General features: G+C 39.0%; 1 protein-coding gene and 1 long non-coding RNA gene across 4 annotated transcripts in view; one reads left to right on the top strand and one right to left on the bottom strand.

The window, feature by feature from the left end:
• Nucleotides 1–346: 346 nt before the first annotated feature.
• afap1l2 (actin filament associated protein 1-like 2) overlaps nt 347–22,698 on the bottom strand; it is a 65,347-nt gene continuing 42,995 nt past the window's right edge. The window contains exons 5-19 of one of the 3 annotated variants that reach the window (XM_062055651.1): nt 17,956–18,067; nt 15,260–15,462; nt 14,999–15,178; nt 10,197–10,283; nt 10,033–10,117; nt 9,860–9,964; nt 9,575–9,786; nt 6,187–6,332; nt 6,004–6,115; nt 4,972–5,211; nt 4,640–4,907; nt 1,599–1,772; nt 1,336–1,517; nt 1,071–1,256; nt 347–993 (exon numbers count right to left, since the gene is read on the bottom strand). In XM_062055651.1, the coding sequence (XP_061911635.1) occupies nt 967–993; nt 1,071–1,256; nt 1,336–1,517; nt 1,599–1,772; nt 4,640–4,907; nt 4,972–5,211; nt 6,004–6,115; nt 6,187–6,332; nt 9,575–9,786; nt 9,860–9,964; nt 10,033–10,117; nt 10,197–10,283; nt 14,999–15,178; nt 15,260–15,462; nt 17,956–18,067 (2,319 nt within the window). In that variant the 3' untranslated portion in view covers nt 347–966. Of the gene's footprint in view, nt 994–1,070; nt 1,257–1,335; nt 1,518–1,598; nt 1,773–4,639; nt 4,908–4,971; nt 5,212–6,003; nt 6,116–6,186; nt 6,333–9,574; nt 9,787–9,859; nt 9,965–10,032; nt 10,118–10,196; nt 10,284–14,998; nt 15,179–15,259; nt 15,466–17,955; nt 18,068–22,698 lie in introns of all 3 variants that reach the window. The other 2 variants (XM_062055649.1, XM_062055652.1) reach the window with 2 other exon arrangements.
• On the top strand, nt 555–6,874 carry LOC133655455 (uncharacterized). The gene is made up of 3 exons (XR_009827001.1): nt 555–1,496; nt 1,648–1,819; nt 6,719–6,874. It is a non-coding gene; the product is annotated as an uncharacterized LOC133655455 (long non-coding RNA).

Consider the following 22,698-nt stretch of genomic DNA (forward strand, 5'->3'; position numbering starts at 1 on the left):
TCAAAATGGAAGGTGAGAAATGTTGCTGCATGCTTTGAATGGGGAAAAAGTAGCATAATATGGTGGACAAATATGAACATGTAAAATTGGAGGCCAATGGTCATAAGAGATTGTATAGTTTAAGATAAATGTAGGATTAAAGAAACCATTTGTTATGGTTTTCAACTGGACAGATTGTCGTGAGGAACAAATGTCACTTAAATTGTGTATCGTCGCTGATTTAGTGTCAATTTCAGAAGGAAAATTATTAAATCTTAAATGACTATGTTGTGGCATATTTCACCCACATTATTTCAATACAGCCAAAATGGCACAAATGATATCTCAAGGGTCAATCAGTTGGGTTCACATGTTTAGATCAATTAAAAAGAAAAAGCTTGACAGAAAATACTCAGCCAATTTTTGATATCAGTACATATTTATTTGAATAAAAAGTGCATTTTTAGCTAGCAATGTCCCCAAAAAGGCTGAATAATTGGCGTAAATCTATGTACACCTTGGCTACCAGCATAATGTCGAACCAAGCTACAATCCACAGGATGACTCATAGCCAATCAGTGGTTTCATACTTGATATGCATTTTCAGTGTTCAAAGAAGAAGAATAAACTGGCCGGAATGCTACTGCAGTTAAACGCCTTCCTTTTTAGGGCTCTTTTCCAGTGGTTCGGAGAGGATGCAAAGCTGTAAGAGGGTGATTTTTAATGATCGGAAGCGCTGTTTCCACTAAGGAGTACAGTTAAGTTCAAATACCACAGGATGCAAAGGGGTACCGAACCACTTTTTAGTACCCAGTGCATGGTAAGGGTACCGAAAGAGGTGGAGATTCACTTCAGCCACACAAAATGCTGTTTCCTCGAGTTGTTGTCCTTTTGCTTTATCGTGGAAACACAAACCAGAACAGTACCGTAACAAACTATACCACAGTTGAGGACAATAAAAACTTGACACTTTCAGTTCTCTTCTTTTTAGGTGGTGGACTTCCTTTCCCACTCCTGTAATGACCAAAAGGAAATAACATTTATATACAGAAAAATACAGCAATGTTATTGTTGTGAACAGTAAGTCTCACTTTGGCTTTCTGAAGCACTTTGCCCTTAGTGGCCATGATGGAAACTGGCCTGTTTTTTAGTGCAGAGGCTGAATTGACAGGAGATTCTGAGTCCACACTGGTGGTGGTGGGGCTGCCGGACGGTTGGGATGGTGAGGATGCTGGCGATAATGACATTTGTGCAGGTGGCATGCTCACGGTTTTAGCCTAAGAGAAGGAATGGAAGGTTATGTAAGTCATTGTTTTTGTATTCGAGCCTTTTTTCATCAGGCTGATGATGGCTGACCGTGTCCTGGAGGCTGCAGTCCAGTGTGGTCCCCAGTGTGAACGGCCCGGCCTCCACCTTCTTCAGGTTCTCCTTTACCTCCACAAGCACCAGCTCTACCTCCACACGCCTGTGTTCTGCTTCTCGACTCGCTTCCTCCACCTGCTTCAGCCGAGCTTCCAGTAAGGCCTGCTGCTTTGCTTCTAAAGTCAAACCAAAAGTGACTTCAACTTATTTAGTTGCTTTGGTTACTCATTAACCACCAAGAAGTGATGATGATTAACCTTGGCAGGCGCTGAGCTCTTCTTTGATTTCCCTTCTTTCTTTTTTCAGGCTGGCGAGGCTGCTCCTCTCCTCCTCGCGCTCTCTCTCCAGACGGTCACGTTCGTCAATGTAGCGCCGCAAGTCAGCCTCCGTGCGGTTTTTTCCTAGCTTCCCTTCAACGGTGCCAGGACAGGCTGAAAATTCGTCAACACCCACCCAAAAGTAGAGGACAACACATCAGGTACACCAGCATAGGAAATAGGTTTATTGGGGTTGTAGTGCTCTGCATTATATTGTATGGCAATTAGGTTGTATTAAAAACAATTATATACATTTTAGTTTTTCTAGTACTTTATACAGCATAGTAATGAAACATGCTAACAAACTATTAGGAGTTTTGAGTATATGATATTAATGATTTAAGTTTTTACTTTTGTTTGTTTTACTCATAGTAAGTAGTATAATTTATTTGAATTCAGAATGTATTTAAAACTTTTTTTTTTGTTTAAATTAAAATAATTGATACAAATATTGACTAAATGTTTGCAAATATATTAACATGACATAATTGTACTTTTTATCTTTGTTGATTTAAGTTACCGTACTTTTGTAAAGGAGTATACTTGTTTTAATTTGAATTCGGAACATATATTTTTTGATAAATGCTTGAATAGAAAACAAATACAGCCAAATATTTGTAAAAAAAAATATATATACATTAACAGGACCATTTAATAATTAAACTTTTTACTTTTATTAATTTTACTTTTACAGTAGTAAGGAGTATAATTTATTTGAATTCAGAATGTATTTTTTATTTTTCATTTTAATTGAAATTCAAATAAATGTAGGCAAAATATGCGAAACTATATCAACACGTTTTGATAATTGTACTTTTTATTTTTGGCAATTAAACTTTTTTAAAGGAGTTTTTTTTAAAATTCAGAATATTTATACTTAATTGTTTTTATTGAAATTCAAATAATTGAAAAAAAAACAAGTCAAATAATTGTAAAAATATATATTCTGTAAAAATGTTTAATTTTCTGTTTTATTTTGAAGTTCTGAGGATGATTGGATTATTCTTTTATATACTGACAATAGACACTTTTATTTTCATTTACTATTTTATTCAACATAGATAACATTTATTAGAATTATTTTTAGCGGTAGAAAATGGATGGATGGTATAGTGTATTAATGTAAGATGATATTGGTTTTAATACCTGTATGATATGTAAAGTGTGCAATTTTTGGTAAAGCCTTTGTACCACACAACTAGAGGGAGCCAAACTTCTGGCAAAGCCAACACATGGACTTTCTCCATACTCTGTGTGTGATGTACTTCTTTCAATGGGAAGGTTACCACTCATCAGTGACTTGAAACACAACAAATTTACCACGCTTAACATTCAATGGTCAAATCAACGTCAGAACCCGACGAAACCTGACATTTAATAAACGTCAAAGAGAATGTTATGTTTATGTACGTTATGTTTGAGTTGCTCGACGTCAGAACCTAGTTCAACAAGTTGTCAACATTGTTACGTCTTGTGCCTGCTGGGTGGAGCCTTTCCACTGAAACAACAGACTATCCTAAGAAAATTACGTACTATTTCATACAAAAAGTAGTAGACTGCAATAATGTTTACATATGTTGCGAGGTATTGACAAATATTGTAATTATTACACATTTTTAAAGAAGTTTGTTATGATGGCATCAGTCGGTGACGTCTCGGCGCTCCGACCTGTCTTCACGCTGACCTGTCTTCACGCTGACCTGCTGACCTCCATACGGACTGGACTCATATTATTAACTGTATCCACTCGGCATCCATTGCATTGGTCACCCGGCCCCTTCCAAGGTTTTTCATTGTTGGGTTGAGTTTTTTCTTGCCCTGATGTGGTATCAGATCCGAGGATGTTGTTGTGGTTTTATGCAGCCCTTTGAGGCATTTGTGATAAAGAGCTATATAAATCAACTTTGATTGATTGATTAATCGCTCGATCGCTTGCTCATGACAGGTTGGAAGTATATTTTATATTCCTGTGATTCTGGTATTATTTTCTGTCCGCTGTCCAGCGCTCTTGTTTTTTGTTCCACTTCCTGTCTGCCCTTATTGTCAGCTGCTGATTTGACTAATTTGCTCTTGATTAGTGGTTAGGTGGCTCACTTGTCCTTAATCACGAATCAGAAGGGTTTAACATCCCAGTGTCGCCTTCCTTGCGATACCGGTTCGTTGAATGTTCCTGGTGTGCCTTTTTGTGTTTTGTCTAGCTTTGCCAACATTTTTGCTCACACGTGATTTACAGCTGTTGTCACGCTGGTGTTTCTTGCTTTCGTATCTAAAAAAGGGGACCTTTTACTTGCATGTCGCCTGCTGTCTCTGCATCTTAGGGTCATACCGCCTGCCTGTATGCCCCATAGTAACACAACTAACATTAATGGGCAGGCCATTCAATCCTAAAGCTAAATGGATTTATAACATAACAAAAAATTATTTCAGCCCCCTTGTTTAATCAGACGTGGATTTAGTAGGATTTCATACATAATGTGTGCACTGTAATTGTTCGACATCTGACATGTTTTGTTGTTTTTAACATGTAATGCTATGAAACAAATCTAGAAACATAGCCCAAAATGTGTATATAGGGCAGTGCTTCTCAATAATCTTCCATTAAGACCCCCTTAGGTAGAATAAACTATTTTGCGTGCCCCCCTCCCCACTCTCCACCGTGACTATTAATAGTGTAATTTAGCTATAAAATTGTTATAACTATACGTCTGCTTAACATTGTAAGTTTATTGACTTTAAAGGAGGCTGGCCTTTCCTCGTCTCCCACTGTGGTTATTCCTGTACGGCAAAAAAAAGCATGTTTCCCTGCGCCCCACTATTTGAGAAGGTCTGATATAGTGTAACATGGTGCTCAACAATATGACACTCCCTATAGTATATGCCAATGGTGGGGTGTGAGATGTCGGGGGGCCTAAATAAACTTACAAGTCACTCATCAGTGACTTGAAACACAACAAATTTACCACGCTGGTTTTAATCCTCACCTGAGCTATACACTTTGGGTCGTGGTGTTTGAGGGCTTGGAGTGAACCCAGTGCTGGTCTGAAGAGCAAGGCCTTTAGGGACCCCAGAGGAGCTGAAGGTCTTCTTGACAGGCTCCTGGCTTTGAGGCGGGGTCTTGGCATTTGGTGGTGTTTGGGGGCAAGACTGAGTCGGGGTCAGAGGGCGCTCTTGCTCCTCTCTGGTGGTTGCAGGAGTGCAACTAAGGTTGTTCAAAGCAGGCGCTGACTCGGGCAGGTTTGTTGATCTGACCTGGAACAAACAAAACAAGCATTGAACACCTTAACCAAATCTAACAAAACCACTTCCATGTTACCTCTTTAGTGAGACTTGAAGAGTCCTTGTTTTCCTCTGAGGTGTCTGTGGATCCTTGTGTTTGGAAATCCTTGCCACTGCCAACAGTGTGCAAGAAAGACCGCACAGGGACCAGGTCTAGATAGATTCTGTTTTCAGGGTCTGCATCTTCAGCCACTGGGTCTTTTTGATCCTGAGCAGACGTTTCCTCCGAGTTTACGGCAGTTTCTTTATCTTGTGGCGGTCCGCCATCGACAGCATCCTGGATGATGTGTGAAACAGGAAGTGAAGTAGTATGTTGAAAGTGGAAGTGAAAGTTTGAACTGAATCTATTGACTGTTTTGTTGGTTTAGCCCTGAGAGCACTTTTGGGTTTGACGGATTTTATTCTCAATATATAAGTTGGTTTTAACTGTGGGAAACTTGGCCAGAACTTGATTATTATTATTTTATACATTTCATCATCCTCTGTATTGCAACAATAGATTTCCATACATGCCTACATTTTTTACCCTCAAGTCACTTAAACTTCCATTATAACCACATTTTATATACTGCGGTCCTGACATACTCAAATATTTTACTGGTGGGACCTAAGGGTAAAAAGTAAAACTGTCTTAAATGACGAGTTAACTTGTGTGATTAATCACAAAAAAGCAATTAACCATGTGCAATTTATTTTGAGCGCACATGCTTTTACTGTGGATGGTTACCTGAAAGGCAACGTGGGTTGTTATACGGTCAATGATCAGGTCAATTTAAATGCCAGCGCAAAGATGAGTGAGGAGTATAATAATCCCAGACTATACCTAAGATAAAACTGTTACCAAGTTTTAGAACCAGTGCATTCAAGTAAAACAATGTTCCTTTATGACATTCTAACAATAAAATCACAGTTTTTGGGGAGCTTTTTCTTTTCCTTATTAGTCACGATTAATCTATATTCAAAAGTGATGAATCTAAAAAAGTAAAAAAAAAAAAAAAGTAACTTATTTTTTAAAACTTTCTCATTGTTAAACACCAAGTTTAGGAGTGGTAGGCAAAAATGTTGAAACCTCCAAATCAGCGAGAGATGCCACGTCATCGTACAGTTCCTCCTGGTCCTCAGGGGTGGACGGCAAGGCATCGATGTAGGCGTTTGGCTCGGAGTATCGCCTCTGCATCAAGCTGGAGCAAAAACACCCATAATGTTACAATTCTCTGCCTGACCCCTAACTTTTTTGTGGTCATTGTCTTACTACAAGGATGTCTTAGCGGCGTTGACGATGCTGGTGATCCTCTCAGCGTTGACATAGTCGTAAGTCAGCTCCTCAGGGTCGGTCTTGCTGCTCATCTGTGATAGCAGCAGGCCCAGCCAGTGGCCCATGACCGCTGACGTCTTTGCCTAGCAACAGTCAAATGGAAAATGTACAGTTACTTCTAGCCTAAGGGTATAACATTTACTTTTAACTTGTATATGTTTTTGTACCAGGTTAATTGGGTCCTAATGGTAAAAGCTCACATAAATGTGCCTTAAGAACCCTGGAGATGAGACATAAAATACTGTTTTTTTGGTGCTCAAATATGCAACAGGGTGAAACTGGAGGGCTTTTTCCATGAGCAAATCCCAAGACATCCCCACCCTCCACCCAGATACACCCACCAAACACATGGACCACCCTTGTGCGCGCTAGTGAGGACAATGTTTACTTCATGTAACCGTGCACCGCTGTCTTTCGAAAAATGCTGACATGTTTCTTTTTTTCTCCCTCTTCTCTTTCTTCATTCTAGACGTGTTGTTCTTCCTAGGAACATAGTGACCACACCTCGCACGACGTAAGTAAAGCGCTCATCTGGGTCAAATATACATTTTCGACCTACGTCAGCTTGTATATCACCGACGCCCACCCATCACTTGTGGTTTGTGTTACAGACATTTTAATAAAAACTGCCAAGACTGCTCAGGTGCTACAAGTAGAAAACACAATGCTCGTATTACACCAGAAGATTTACGATAAAAAAATTGTAGTTAGTAGAAAGCAATAATATTTTCCCTTCTTATTAATTTCTTTCAAATGATGTAATGTTTTAACAGTATTTAACCTTTTTAAAGGGAATGTCAAATTAATTCACTATTGATGACTGACTTTTATGACTGCACTCAGCAGGCACAGGACATTGATGCATTGATTATACGTACATGTCCTTTAAAACTGACTTTGAAACAATGTTGCAAAATAGTTGTATTTGTAAATTGAGATGTTGATGTCTAACGTTGATTCCACGTTGTTGGTTCGCAAATGACCAAATTCAACGGGCGAATTAACTTAACAAACCTGACATTGGATAAACGTCACTAAAAAGCATGTTGTTTCAACGTTGTATTTGTGTTGTAGAATATTGGTTGGGAAATGACCAAAATTCAATGGTCAAATCAACGTCAGAACCCGACGAAACCTGACATTGAATAAACGTCGTTAAAGAGAATGTTGTTTCAACGTTATGTTTGAGTAGCTCAACGTCAGAACCTAATTCAACAAGTCCTCAACATTGTTACGTCTTGTGCCTGCTGGGTGGAGCCTTTCCACTGAAACTGCAGACTATCCTAAGAAAATTACGTACAATTTCATTCAAAAAGTAGTAGACTGCAATAATGTTTACATATGCTGCAAGGTATTGACAAATATTTTAATTATTACACATTTTTAAAGAAGTTTGTTATGATGGCATCAGTCGGTGACGTCTCGGCGCTCCGACCTGTCTTCATGCTGACCTGCTGACCTCCCTACGGACTGGACTCTCACATTATTAACTGTATCCACTCGGCATCCATTGCATTGGTCACCCGGCCCCTTCCAAGGTTTTTCATTGTTGGGTTGAGTTTTCCTTGCCCTGATGTGGTATCAGATCCGAGGATGTTGTTGAGGTTTGTGCAGCCCTTTGAGGCATTTGTGATTAAGAGCTATATAAATCAACTTTGATTGATTGATTAATCGCTCGATCGCTCACTCATGACAGGTTGGAAGTACATTTTATATTCCTGTGATTCTGGTATTATTTTCTGTCCGCTGTCCAGCGCTCTTGTTTTTTGTTCCACTTCCTGTCTGCCCTTATTGTCAGCTGCTGATTTGACTAATTTGCTCTTGATTAGTGGTTAGGTGGCTCACTTGTCCTTAATCACGAATCAGAAGGGTTTAATCTCCCAGTGTCGCCTTCCTTGCGATGCCGGTTCGTTGAATGTTCCTGGTGTGCCTTTTTGTGTTTTGTCTAGCTTTGCCAAAATTTTTGCTCACACGTGATTTACAGCTGTTGTCACGCTGGTGTTTCTTGCTTTCGGATCTAAAAAAGGGGACCTTTTACTTGCATGTCGCCTGCTGTCTCTGCATCTTAGGGTCACACCGCCTGCCAGTATGCCCCATTGTAACAAAACTAGGGCAGCAACTAACGATTAATTTGATAATCGATTAATCTGTCGATTATTACTTCGGTTAATCGATTAATAATCGGATAAAAGAGACAAACTACATTTCTATCCTTTCCAGTATTTTATTGAGAAAAAAAAAACAGCATACTGGCACCATACTTATTTTGATTATTGTTTCTCAGCTGTTTGTACTTGTTGCAGTTTATAAATGGTTTATTAAAAAATTTTAAAAAAAATAACAAAAAATTATAAAAAATAGAAATAAAATTGCCTCTGCGCATGCGCATAGCATAGATCCAACGAATCGATGACTAAATTAATCGCCAACTATTTTTTTAATCGATTAGTTGTTGCAGCCCTAAACAAAACTAACATTAATGGGCGGGCCATTCAATCCTAAAGCAAAATGGATTTATAACATAACAAAAAATTATTTCAGCCCCCTTGTTTAATCAGATGTGGATTCAGTAGGATTTCATACATAATGTGTGCACTGTAATTGTTCGACATCTGACATGTTTTGTTGTTTTTAACATATAATGCTATGAAACAAATCCAGAAACATAGCCCAAAATGTGTATATAGTGCAGTGCTTCTCAATATTTTTCTGTTAAGACCCCCTTAGGTAGAATAAATGATTTTGTTCCCCCCCCCCCACTCTCCACCGTGACTATTAATAGTATAATTTAGCTATAAAATTGTTATAACTATACATCTGCTTAACATTGTAAGTTTATTAACTTTAAAGGAAACATTTCCTCGTCTCCCACCGTGGTTACAGTGAAGCTAAGTGCTCCATATGCATCATCATATTCTTGTACGGCAAAAAAAAAGCATGTTTCCCGAGGTCACACACGCCCCCTCTGGCATCGCACTGCGCCCCCCCCCATGGGGGCTCGCCCCACTATTTGAGAAGGTCTGATATAGTGTAATATAGTGCTCAACAATATGGCACTCCTTACAGTATATGCCAATGGTGGGGTGTGAGATGTCGGGGGGCCTAAATAAACTTATTTTGAAAACTTTCTAGCTGTTGCTCAGCTCATTTTATTGGTCTATTTTGATAATCAGGTGATGTTTTGAACAGATTAATAAATATCAAGTTCTCAATAGTATTTTAATTCGGGAGAGGAGTTGGGGATGGCGTGATAACATTTTGTCCTAAAGGAGAGCATGACAGAAAATAATTGAGAAGCACTTCTATATGCATTGTTCTTAAATACCTCCAGGGTTGCAAGTTGTGTGCCTTCCATGTCGATCCGGAAGGAGTACAGGTGTTCCGGGCTTGGGTCGGGCGAAACCTGGCAGCCCTCCAGCGTCACAGCAGGCTGGCTCACTTTGGTCTTATTCTTGTCCTGGTAGAACCACAACTGGCCGTTCTTGATGAGACACCAGCAGGTTCGCCACTGACTGTTCACAAGCACGTTGAGGTAGCCTGAAAAGGACTTAAAAGTTGGTATAACTCTATGACCGGGGCACAAAGATGACAGTATTGGGTTCTCACTCACCCGAAGTATCAACGCATTTTTCAGCGTTCTCCAATGAGGACGCTTTTTTCTTTCCGATGTTCATAAGGTTGCTGAATTTTAAACCTGCGCTGTATTTTTTCTTCACTGGAAAAAAAGAGGTCAGTCAACTCCGATGTTAAACTGACTGAATTCATAAAAAAAAAAAATCTCACCATCTTTATTCTCGTTAGTCTCTGCATGACCCTCGTTGCTGCTGCCACTTTCTGAAGCCAACGAGTGTCTGTCGCCCACCTCCATCTGTCAGCGTATAGCCGCATGTTACATATGGTAGCACCAATGTCTACAGTAATACCACTGTACCACACAAATGTTTTACCTTCGTGCAAATGAGTCTTGGGGAGTCGGTGACACAATGCTGGATGTCGCCGTTCTCTGTCGGCTTGGGGCTGATCTCCTGGATCACCTATTGGGAGAAAAGTATGATATTGTCACATTTATGTTGTGTAGATATTGTTCTTATTTCGTTTTTTTAACATTTATATTATGTTTATAAATTTAGGAAATATGTCCCTGGACACATAAGGACTTTGAATATGACCAATGTATGATCCTGTAACAAACTTGGTATCGGATCGATACCCAAATTTGTGGTATCATCCAAAACTAATGTAAAGCATCCAAACAGAAGAATAAGTGATTGTTACATTTTCACAAAAGTGTAGATAGAAAATGTTAAAAGAGAAAGTAAGCAGATATTAACAGTAAATGAACAAGTAGATTAATAATTCATTCTCTACCACTTGTCCTTAATAATTTTGACAAAATAATAGAATAGAAAATGACACAATATGTTACTGCATACGTCAGCCGACTAATTAGGAGCCTTTTTTTTTTTTACTTACTACTAAAAGACAAGTTGTCTTGTATGTTCACTATTTTATGTATGTATATATATATATATATATATATATATATATATATATATATATATATATACTGTATATATATATATATATACTGTATATATATATATCTATATATATATAGATATATATATATATATACACACACACACACACACATAGTGGGTATCATTTAGACCCCTTTAAATTGTTCAATCTTTGTTTCATTGCAGCCATTTGCTAAAATAAAAACATTCATTTTATTTCTCATTAATGTACACACCATCTTGTCAGAAAAAAACAGAAATTTAGATTTTTTTGCTAATGTATTAAAAAAGAAAAACTGAAATACCAAATGGTCATGGTCTCAGTGTTGAGTAGAAGCACCCTTTTGAGCTAGTACAGCCATGAGTCTTCTTGGGAATGATGCAGCAAGTTTTTCACACCTGGATTTTGGTATCCTCTGCCATTATTTTTTGTAGATCCTCTCCAGTTCTGTCAAGTTGGATAGCCAATGTTGGTGGACAGCCATTATCAGGTCTCTCTAGAGATCAGGGCTCTGGTTGGGCCAGTCAAGAATGGTCCGAATGTATATGTTGTTAATAGGTTGTTCCGAAGCCAATTCTTGGTTATTTTAGCTGTGCTTAGGCTCATTGTGTTGTTGGAAGGTGAACCTTCGGCCCAGTCCTGAGCACTCTGGAAGAGGTTTTCTTCCAGGATATCTTAGTACAGTACTTGGCCACATTCATTGTTCCTTCAATTGCAACCAGTTGTCTTGTCCCTGCAGCTGAAATACACCCCCAGAGCATGATGCTGCCACCACCCTGTTTCACTGTTGGGATTGTATTGGGCAGGTGTTGAGCAGTGCCTGGTTTTCTCCACACATATCGCTGAAAATCAACACCAAAAAGTTCAATCTTGTTTTCATCAGACCAGAGAATCTTATTTCTCATATATTAGAAGTTTTTGATTTTTTTATTCCGTCGGGCCACTCTGCCATAAAGCCCTGACTGGTGGAGGGCTGCAGTTATAGTTGACTTTGTGAAACTTTCTGTCATTTTTTCCCTACTGCATTCCTGGAGCTCAGCCACAGTAATATGTGGGTTCTTCTTTACCTGTCTCACAAAGGCTCTTCTCCCACAATTGCTCAGTTTGGCTAGACGGCCAGGACTAGGAAGAGTTGTGGTCATCCCAAGCGTCTTCCCTTTAGGGATTATGGAGGCCACTGTGCTCTTAGGAACCTTGAATTATTTTGTAACCATGGCCAGATCTGTGCCTTGCCACAATTGTGTCTCTGAGCTCATTGGGCAGTTCCTTCTACCTCATGATTCTCATTTGCTCTGACATGCACTTTGAGCTGTAAGATCTTGTATATACAGGTGTGTGCCTTTCCTAATCAAGTTCAATCACTTTAATTAAACACAGCTGGACTCCAATAAAGGAGCAGAACCATCTCGAGGGTCAGAATAGACAGCATGTGAGTCAAATATGAGTGTCACAGCAAATGGTCTGAACACTTATGACCATGTGGTGTTTCAGTTTTTTCTTTTTGAATACATTTGCAAAATGTTTACATTTCCTTTTTTTCTGTCAAGATGGGGTGCTGAGTGTACATTAATGAGAAATAAAATTAACTTTTTTGATTTTAGCAAATGGCTGCAATGAAACAAAGAGTGAAACATTTCAAGGGGTCTGAAAACTTTTTGTACCCAGTATACGTGCGAGTGTGTGTGTGTGTGTGTGTGTGTGTGTGTGTGTGTGTGTGTGTGTATATATACATACATATATATATTTATATATGTATATATGTAAGGCTTGTTTGTAGTAATGAATATGATTAGTCTTGAACATCTGAGCATTATGTTTGTGTTCAATCCTAAACATTACTGCCACTTAATTTGATACACTATGACATACATTATTGATTATTTGGTTGAGTAGTTGCTTCTTCTCAACACTGAGACCACAATCATATCGTACCGTGGCCTTAATACCGTGATATTTTGACACGTTACATCTTTAGACTGTAGTATCACAGCCTCAACACGTGTACTGTATGTATCATGCAGTAGAGAACAGAGGTTTTAAATTAGCCTCACATTTTAACGCTCGCAATGGGAAAAATACTGGACAGGGAGAGGTGCAAGAACAAGATTTATATATCAGTAACCCTTTTTATCCATGTCGCTGTTTTGAATGGTCGGCACTGTGTACCAAAGGTGGGGCGACACCTGTATGTAAGGGTGCTCCACGATGTGGAGACAAGGCTGCAAAAAAAAAAAAAAAATTAACCAAATTTTCATTGGACAATTGACAGAAAATAATTGCTACGAACTGTAGGCTTATACCCACTTTTTTACATGGAATGGAGCGGGGCCAGATATGGACATATCCAACTTTGCTCGCTAAGCCGAGGCCCTTGGTTACCATTGTCATGACCCACAAACTTTCGTCAAACATGGCAAACAATCAGCCATCAGTCATTCAAATTTCAGACAGAATTAGCAAATCTCTCCTTCTGAATATCTGTCGCATCCATAACTTAAAAGGGCCCTATCATGCCAAACCAACTTTTCTTAGCTATTTCTACCTGCATTTGAGATTTGCATAAGTTCTGAAAATGTGAAATCAAACCATGGAGGCATTGCGGAGATACAGTATTTATAAAGTAATCTTGCCTTCCTTCATACTTCTGCTAAATGATCCGTTTGGAATTTGCTCAACCTGTGATGTTTTTCACACCAATGACGTCAATTTTGCGTGAGTCCGCAATTGTAGTCTGCGCTGTAGTCAATAAGATATTTATTTTGCTCTATCCTCTTGTTGTGGGGCAGACTGGCTCGTACATGCACATGCATCCTCCGCTGTTGACATTTCTAATAAAAAGTAGCATGTAGTTCAAACTTATATCCGTCAATAGACTACATATGGAAGCGCTAAAAACTACAACATGGCTGACGGGGAAAAGACGCAGACGAAGTGGAGGCACGTAAATAAGACCGCACACAAAACGATGCTTCCTGAAGAGACGGTCAGAACGCAGCTTGAAAGCGGTCTGTAAAACATATGTGCAAAATTTTGACAGAAGAACCACCATTGCATGTTATGGAGACCACAAGGAAGTGTTTGAAATGTAGAAAAAAAATCATTAAATGACCCTTTTAAGAGGGGGCTAAAATACTTTACCCAAGTCTCTGTTTTGGAAAGGTGGAAGTTGTAATATGCGTGTTGATGGGAAATTCTGGCGGTCGCAAATGTGTGCGGTTTCACAAAGCATCCTGCAATGAAATATATGCATAATGGTGTCTGTGTGGGTCTTGGGTGTTTAACGTCACACACTTGTCCCCATCATTGCAGAATATCCGTACATACAGAGTTGTCCTGCCTCTGTTATGGCTTAGCTAGTGTACTGGCAGGTTAACTTTGGCTGCATTCGCACAATTCGGGTGTGTTTGTCAAATCCGATCTTTTTAGTGGGCGTTACAAAAAAGAAATGACATTTCTAATGTGAATGCAATCTGATCCGCACGCGGACATGACGTTGCACGCACTGCAGTGTTTACGGAAATAGATATGGTTTCCACTCTACTCGTCTAAGTACTGGCGCATTTGTGTCAATTTCAATCAAAGTCAACGTTTTCTGAACCGTATGATTGCGCGTAGGAAATTAAGAAGCAAAAGGACAAATATTTTAGCTCTGGCAGTTTTTTTGAATATTTTGTTTTGATGTCTGCTTGAAGAGCGTGTCTGAGAGTTGACACATGACACAGAAACTTTCACGTGAGACAACATCATATTTTTACCTGTTTTCTGCTTCGTTGTCAACAATTTATTTTGTAACCGTCTATTTTGGCGAACAAGTATTACATGTATCGCTTTTTGACGACGTTCTGGTCGAATGAATGCGACCTGAGCGCGGGAGCGTTCACATTGAGAACACACCACATATATATACAATTTATTTCCACGTACGAAAGAGGTTTGGGTCAAAGACGAAAAATTCAGAATTGCACTGTTCACACGGACATGAAAAAATCAGATACAGGTCGCATGCGGGCAAAAGAAATCGGAATTGACCTGCAGTGTGAACAAGGTCTTTGTCTCGCTCTCATTCTGTGCAGGTGTCATGTCTACGGAAAAACTCAGGGGGAAAAAAAGGCGAGACACAGATCTAGTTCTTGCTGCATCTCCCTGTCCTTTTTCTGCTGTAACGTGCATCCTGCCGAGCAACAAGTGCCAAAAGGTGACAAACAATTGTCATTTTCCTTGAATGTACCCTGAGCCACTGCTCTGTTTGCTCCTTGCTCTGCAGCCCCAGCACGATGGCTTCCCCGCCGATGGGCACGATCTTCAGCTTGTGCTCCTTCCTCTTGAGCTGCTTCTCCTTGTAGGTGACGCTGCAGCCCAGCAGGCTGACATCCAGCAATGGTGTCTGCTCCTTGGAGCTCTTGTAGCACTGAAAAGCAGCAGATGTGAGTGACACTTAAGTAGGTCACCAGTCAAAATGAAAATCATAGACATTTTTTTTATTTTTTACCAGGAGACGATGCTCTCTGATGACGCACAGCTGCTTGGCCCACTGGCCCAGCCACTTCTTCCTCCACAGGAAGGCGCAAATGCGAGCGTCCTTCATCAGTTCAATGGACGCCTCGGTGGACGGCCACTGGTGCTGCGCCGACTTCCCCCTCGTTACCTCCTCCTCATCGTAGGACTCGTACGAGCTGCTGACCGCCTCACCGTCTTCTGTGAGGTACGCCAGAATGACCGCGAGGAATCGAGATGGTAAAATGGTTAAGTGGAAGTGCTTGGAGGTTGCGGGGGGCGGCGGGGTTTGAAGGACAGACAGGAAGTTGGCTTGTGCAGTGACATGGACAGACAAGACAAGTAGCTACCCCGGGTGATGACAGCATAGACAATGCTGTCAGAGCTCGCCACTCGCAACTGTCGCCGCGAGAGGAGGCCGTACATGTCTGCACGACAGCCAGGGGCAGCAGGAAGAGAAGAAGAGGGAAAATTGTGCCAAAAATGTTTTTACATACAGTACAGGCCAAAAGTTTGGACACACCTTCTCATTCAATGCGTTTTCTTTATTTTCAGGACTATTTGCATTGTAGATTGTCACTGAAGGCATCAAAGCTATGAATGAACACATGTGGAGTTATGTACTTAACAAAAAAAGGTGAAAATATTGAAAACATGTTTTATAGTCTAGTTTCTTCAAAATAGCCACCCTTTGCTCTGATTTCTTTTTCGCACACTCTTGGCATTCTCTCGATGAGCTTCAAGAGGTAGTCACCTGAAATGGTTTTCACTTCACAGGGGTGCTTGAAGCTCATTGAGAGAATGCCAAGAGCGTGCGAAAAAGTAATCAGAGCAAAGGGTAGCTATTTTGAAAAAAATAAAATATAAAACATGTTTTATATATAGTTTTGATGCCTTCAGTGACAATCTACAATGTAAATAGTCATGAAAATAAAGAAAACTCACTGAATGACGAGAGGGTGTGTCCAAACTTTTGGCCTGTACTTAACATCCGATACACTAATTGGACACATTAGGTACAACAATTAGAGGGAAAATACCACAATTTTGACATTTCCCTTAACATCTGTAGCATATTTAGACGTTTCACTTCATTTGAAAAAAAAAAAGTTTTCTCACACTGGGACATTTTGGTGCACATTTTGACATTTCCTCTCATTAAGACAGTGATTCTCAAACTGTGGGTTCCTTTTAGTGTCATGCCCGATAATGCTAATTTGATTAAAGAACAATACTTTATTTTTCTATATTCAAACACAGTGTTACTTTTCAAACTGTGTGTAATGTTAAAGTGGGCAAAAATAATAAATATACTTGGTAAATAAAACCTTGGCCTTGTTTTTAATGGATACTTAGACCTACTGAGCTACTGTATGTTAATGTTTGTCATTATGGTGGTACATGGAGAGCTAAGTTTTTTCTGATGTGGTACTTGGTGAGAACCGTTTGAGAACCACTGCATTAGGACATTTGCAGTAATTATTTAAGATTTTACTTTATTTAGCTCAAATTACAACATTGCATTTTATTAAGATGTTTAGCTGGAATTTTGAGATTTGCCTTCATGGTAACATTTGGTGGAAAGTTTGACATTTCCTTTAAAAATATGACATCCTTCTTTGAGAGGAATGTCTAAAAGTTTTAACACTTTATTTATACAATGTTTGTAGCAATTTTGACAATTCACTTTAATGGGGGTTTTGAAGCAAATTTCAACACTTCAATCATTGGGACTTTTGTAGCAAATTAAGATATTTCGCCTAATTTGTGAAATATTGCTCAATAATCCATTTATTCTCGACATCTGGAGCAAACTTTGGTGATATTTTTAAACTTCCCTTGCTTTAAAATGCCTGGCTTGTATTTTGTCATTTCCTTTTGAAATATGACATTGCCCTTCTTGGAGACATTTGTTTAAACATTTGAACACTTGGTTTTTGCAAATTTTGGAGAAATGTTGACATTTCACTTTGGCGTATCTTAAGCAAATGTTTGACATTTTCAAAGATTGTGACTTTTAGAGCACATTTAAATTTTTTATATTATTGTGAAAATTTGCTCAAACTCTAATAAAGAAATCCTTTTATTGGGACTTGCAAAGCAGATTTTGGGATGTGTTGCTCAAATGTTGACATTCCCTTTGAAAATATGACATTTCTCTTTGAGATGTTGGTCTAAAATGTTGAACACTTTGTTTTTGCAATATTTGGATCAATTTTTAAATACCATTTTTTTTTTGCCGCATTTTGAGCTAAATTTGACGTTTCCAACCATTGGGACATTTGGCACAAACTGATGAGAATTTTTGGGGAGAACTTAAACATTTACCTTGATTGAGACTTCCGGAGCAAGTAAATACAGTGAAAATATGCTGGAACTTTCAGAGTAAAATCTGACGTTTTAATCAGTTTGAACATTTGGAGCTATTTTTAACATTTCCCTTTATTGGGACATTGGGAGCAAATTAAAAAAAAAAATCACTTAACTGGACTTCTGTGGCAATATAAATAATTTCGCTTCATTGTAAAAATGTCCTCAAACTTTTAGAGTGAAATCTGATTTTCCATCCATTGTAAAAATTTGCAGCACATTTTGACATTTCCCATCATTGGGACAGTAGTCATTTTTCATCGTTAGCATTTTGTTGTCAATGTAATGTTTCATAGCTGCGCAAAATGTAATGTCACCAACCATTGACGGTTTCCTCATAAGGCTGAGCCTCCTCGTAGTAACTCTCTGACATTTCCAAGCTGTTCTGTGCTGGGACGACAGGAAGTGGAAAAGGCTCCCGAGTCAGGGCGCTCTGATGGGAAATATAAAAGAATGTACAATAATAAATACATGGTAAAAACATACATAACCTCATTAAATTGAAGGACCCCATTTTTGACAAAAACTTTATAGCAGGGGTCTCAAACTCAATTTACCTGGGGGCCACTGGATGCAGAAACTGGGTGAGGCTGGGCCGCAAGAAAATATTTCTTTAAAAAAATCTAACATGCACTTTTTAATGAATTCACCTTCTTTGAATGGCTTTCCCGCCCTAGCAACCATCTCACTCACCATGTAGCTAGCTTTGACTGCTGCATCGCTCTTTTCGCTTGTTTTCTTGACGAAATCTTGTTGCATCAGTAGAGTGGTTTTAAAATTTGCAACATGGTTCACTCTCTCATCTCCCTGGTATTTTGCATACTCCTCAGCATGACTAGTTGTATAATGACGTTTCAAATCGTATTCCACACAAACATATTATTTATTAATTCTGGTTTATTGAAATTACAGGAGCTAGTAAAGTTACAGACATTATGTGTCATGTTTAAGGCTAAAAGTAAAACATTACCAGCAAATTTACAAAAAATGTTTGTCATCACTTCTGAGAATGAAGAGCATAGAAGAAAAGGTCATTTCCAACATCAGTATTCAAGGACAACTTTAAAACAAATGTGCATATCAGTGGTGGGGGTTAAACTATGGAATTCTCTTTACAATGAGATAAAAGATTGTAAAAATATATTCCAATTGAAAAAACTATATAAAGACAGAACAATAAGATCATATGGACAGCCATAAGTGTTTACATTTTGCTTTATATTTATTATTTTACTTATTTTTTGCCTGGTTTTGTATTTGTTTTGTATCATCCCGCAAGGTGTATATTACTTCTTTTGTTTTTTTTTGTTCGGTTTGTACATCATGAAGTTTTGCACTTCTTGTGTTTTTTTGTTTGTTTTCGTTATATATTATATATGACATGTATGGCTGTTCCTCAAGTATGTCTTGCAATAACTTACATGTGACTGCAGGAGCCTCATACAACATGTGTCTGGGCAGGCACGCTGTTAGCATGGAGAAAAAGATGATGCGGTGACAGTTTCTAGAGGACACCATAGGCAGCGTCATAACGGCACGCCCTCGATATTGTCGAGACCATTTACCACACCGTGATTGGTAGATTCCTTCAGCTCCGCACACAACGCTGTCAAGCGCCATTCATTTAAAACTCGCGGGCCGCACTAACATTAAACTTTCATATTAAGGTGGGGGCCGCAAAATAACGTCTCGCAGGCCGCAATTGGCCCGCGGGCCGCGTGTTTGAGACCCCTGCTCTATAGCATCCCACCCTGACCGTATTGTGTTACTCTGATATATGCATTATAAAGGTACTTCCTAATCAGGTCACTTCAGTAGGTGAACTCTGTAAAACCCAGTGAGTTAAATGAAGAATATTTGTTTTGTTCTGCTGCCGATAAATGACTCATCCTAAATCTTTTCTACTTTTCACAGTATCCCAAGGCAGATACATTCCCTGCAAGATCACTGAAATATGAGCTGAAACAGATGAGCAGAGGAGGCGCAGATATCATACAAACCAATGCCCTGGGGTGAGGTGAGTGGAAAAGTGGGGCGGTTTTACAAGGTTTTAGATCTATTTTATATAAACAAAAAAGATCAAAAGTGATGTATTGAGGCTGGGAATTATTGTGTTGCTGTTCATTTCCTGTCAATGTAATACTAAAAAGCTAACACGGCGTGTTGATGGTTGCATTATATGGATATGTATCCTGGGACAGTGTATCAAGGAGATGAAATAACTTTCCTTCAATAAGTGCAAAAGTGAAAAACTAAAGGTATTGTTTAGCTTTCTGTTTATTTCTCATATCCAATTTACATGTTACCTTTCTCCCTACACTAGATTGCAAATAGTAGACTCAAGTCCGTCTATTCCAAAAGTGCACTAGTACGTCATTTTCTTTAATGACAAAATAGTCCGTTAATGTGTTCATGTATTTTTGTTTGAGTCACAATTAGGGATGTTCCAATCACGGTTGTACAGTAGGGAAGGAATTTATATGGATCCATTCCTGGGTGGATCTCCCGTGAGACAAAGACAATGCAGTCTGCTGTAAATGATGGAAAGCGGCACCCTTTATAGCAACTGAGGCTGTGGTCAAAGTTGGAATTGCCACAAAACACATATTTAAGATATTCAACATTCTACTGCCTTCTGGCGGCTAAAGTGGATCATGCACCCCCTAATTAATCACTTTTCTTGTGTCAGGTAAACCGCAACGATTGATTGATTGATTGATTGAAACTTTTATTAGTAGATTGCACAGTACAGTACATATTCCGTACAATTGACCACTAAATGGTAACACCCGAATACGTTTTTTAACTTGTTTAAGTCGGGGTCCACGTAAATCAATTCATGGTACAAATATATACTATCAGTATAATACAGTCATCACATAAGTTAATCATCAGAGTATATACATTGAATTATTTACATTATTTACAATCTGGACGGGGGGGTTAGGTTTGGTTGATATCAGCACTTTAGTCATCAACAATTGCATCATCAGAGAAATGGACATTGAAACAGTGTAGGTCTGACTTCGTAGGATATGTACAGCGACCAGTGAACATAGTGAGTTAAGAAAGCATAAGAACAAGTATATACATTTGATTATTTACAATCCGGGGAGGTGGGATGTGGAGGGGGCCATGTGAATCCCCTTCTTACTGTATGCTGCCGATTCCTATACCGATCACATGTATGAATGTAATTTTTTCAATTGATTTATGTTGAGTGCTATTGACAGTTTAACAATATCAATACAATTTTAACTAGATCCTTTTTATCTTTTATTACATACATACATAACAGTCAATAGTGCACAATAACGACACAAGAGCAAAAACTGCTGTCTGCTGCTCATTTAAAATTCTTGGGTTTTTGGTTCAAAGGCTTCCTTTGTCCAAGTAATTATTCCCTGAATTTGTAAACCTTAACAAAAACTACAAAAATTGGAAGAAAATAAGAATATTGTCCTAAACATTCTAGTATCAATCATATACCAATACTATACATGGTATCGACACCCCCAGTTTATGGATCGTACATGTTGTGTACTGACTGTAACAATGCTTAGACACCAAGAATTGTTATATTATCCTCTATCTCTCTTATTATTCTACTTGCTAATTTGATGTTAATAGCTGCTTACGTTCTGCTGCAACATGGTTCCATCTCAGTGTTTCCCACACATTCATTTATTTGTGGCGGCCCGCCACGAAAGAATTAAGTCCGCCACGACTCGGATTTTCTTAATTTTTATTTTCGGGATTTGAATGCATTTATTTTGAAAGGACAGCTGGAGAGAGACAGGAGAGGGGGGAGAGAGGGTGAGAGGGGGGATTGACGCAAAGCGAATGTCAGGTGGGATCGAACTGGGTCGCCGCAGCGGGTGCTCTACCAGGTGAGATAGGTTACAGCTCGTTATATATTTAACGTTAATCCGCGATTTCACAGAGCGTTTCACTGACGGTGAGCAGCCTGACGCTGCTTCATTAACCGCTGTTTGACTCGGGGCCGGGGCAGACGCACGCAGTAACAGTCACCTGTTACCATACCGACGAGCTAACGTGTCCAGGTTATAACCCTGTTGTCAATAAACACACGTGGAGACGGTGCTTCAGATACTAATACTAATTTGATACTGTAGTAGTTATCTTTTGTTTATTCATAATGTAAAATGGATGGATGGATGGATGGACGTTTAAAACAAAACTGTTATTATTAATTAGTAAGTATACATTTTTTTAGCCTTTTTAGAGAAAATCATATCATTGTAGTAAATTATGCAAATTACTCGGTCATGGTGACCACGCCCATAGCCACGCCCCCACCGCCACAGGTATCTGGGCAGTTTATGGGAAACACTGCATCTACATTCTTAAAGTTGACTGAGCACTTTTTTCTTGGTGTAGTTTAAAGCTAGATTAGCAGTTAGCTATTAACATGCCTGCTCCTGGCGTGCTCTTGGTGTGTAACATGTTTAGACTCGTCCTCCAGTGATAATAATACTTAAGGTATACTAAGAAATGCAGTTTGTTTGCTGTAATGGATGTGATTATAATCACCTTAGGGGAGCTGCTCCACACTGTATAGAAATACATAATTAGCTAATAGCTGCTTGTCAGCCGTGGGGAACGACAAATAAATACAATGTCAGCTAGGGGGGGGATCAGTGTTAAAATGCATTAATCAGCAATGGCAATCATGTACTTTTTTTTACATAAATTGGCCTGATCGGTCTGCACAGTCCAGGTTACGATGGAAACACCTTCGTGCCCCAGTGTCAAAAATGGTACGGCTCTATGCTGTCCTGTTTCCGCCTTACTGTACGTCATCTTACGTGAACCAGGAAGTGACATGCTAACCCATGACTATTTAAACAATAAAGCCCTAATGCCTTTTTTTTATTTTTTTTTTTTTAAACTTCTATTAGCTAAATATATTTTCATTTTCAGCAAATTGAGTCATGCTGGTACCACTCAACCGCCCTGAAATAGAACAAAAAATAGTGCATTCTTATAGTCTACGAAAGTAGTGGAACAAAAAATAGTGCGTTACGACTTCTTTTACTTTTT

Source organism: Entelurus aequoreus, linkage group LG08 (genome assembly GCF_033978785.1).
Source record: "Entelurus aequoreus isolate RoL-2023_Sb linkage group LG08, RoL_Eaeq_v1.1, whole genome shotgun sequence".
NCBI lineage: Eukaryota > Metazoa > Chordata > Actinopteri > Syngnathiformes > Syngnathidae > Entelurus > Entelurus aequoreus.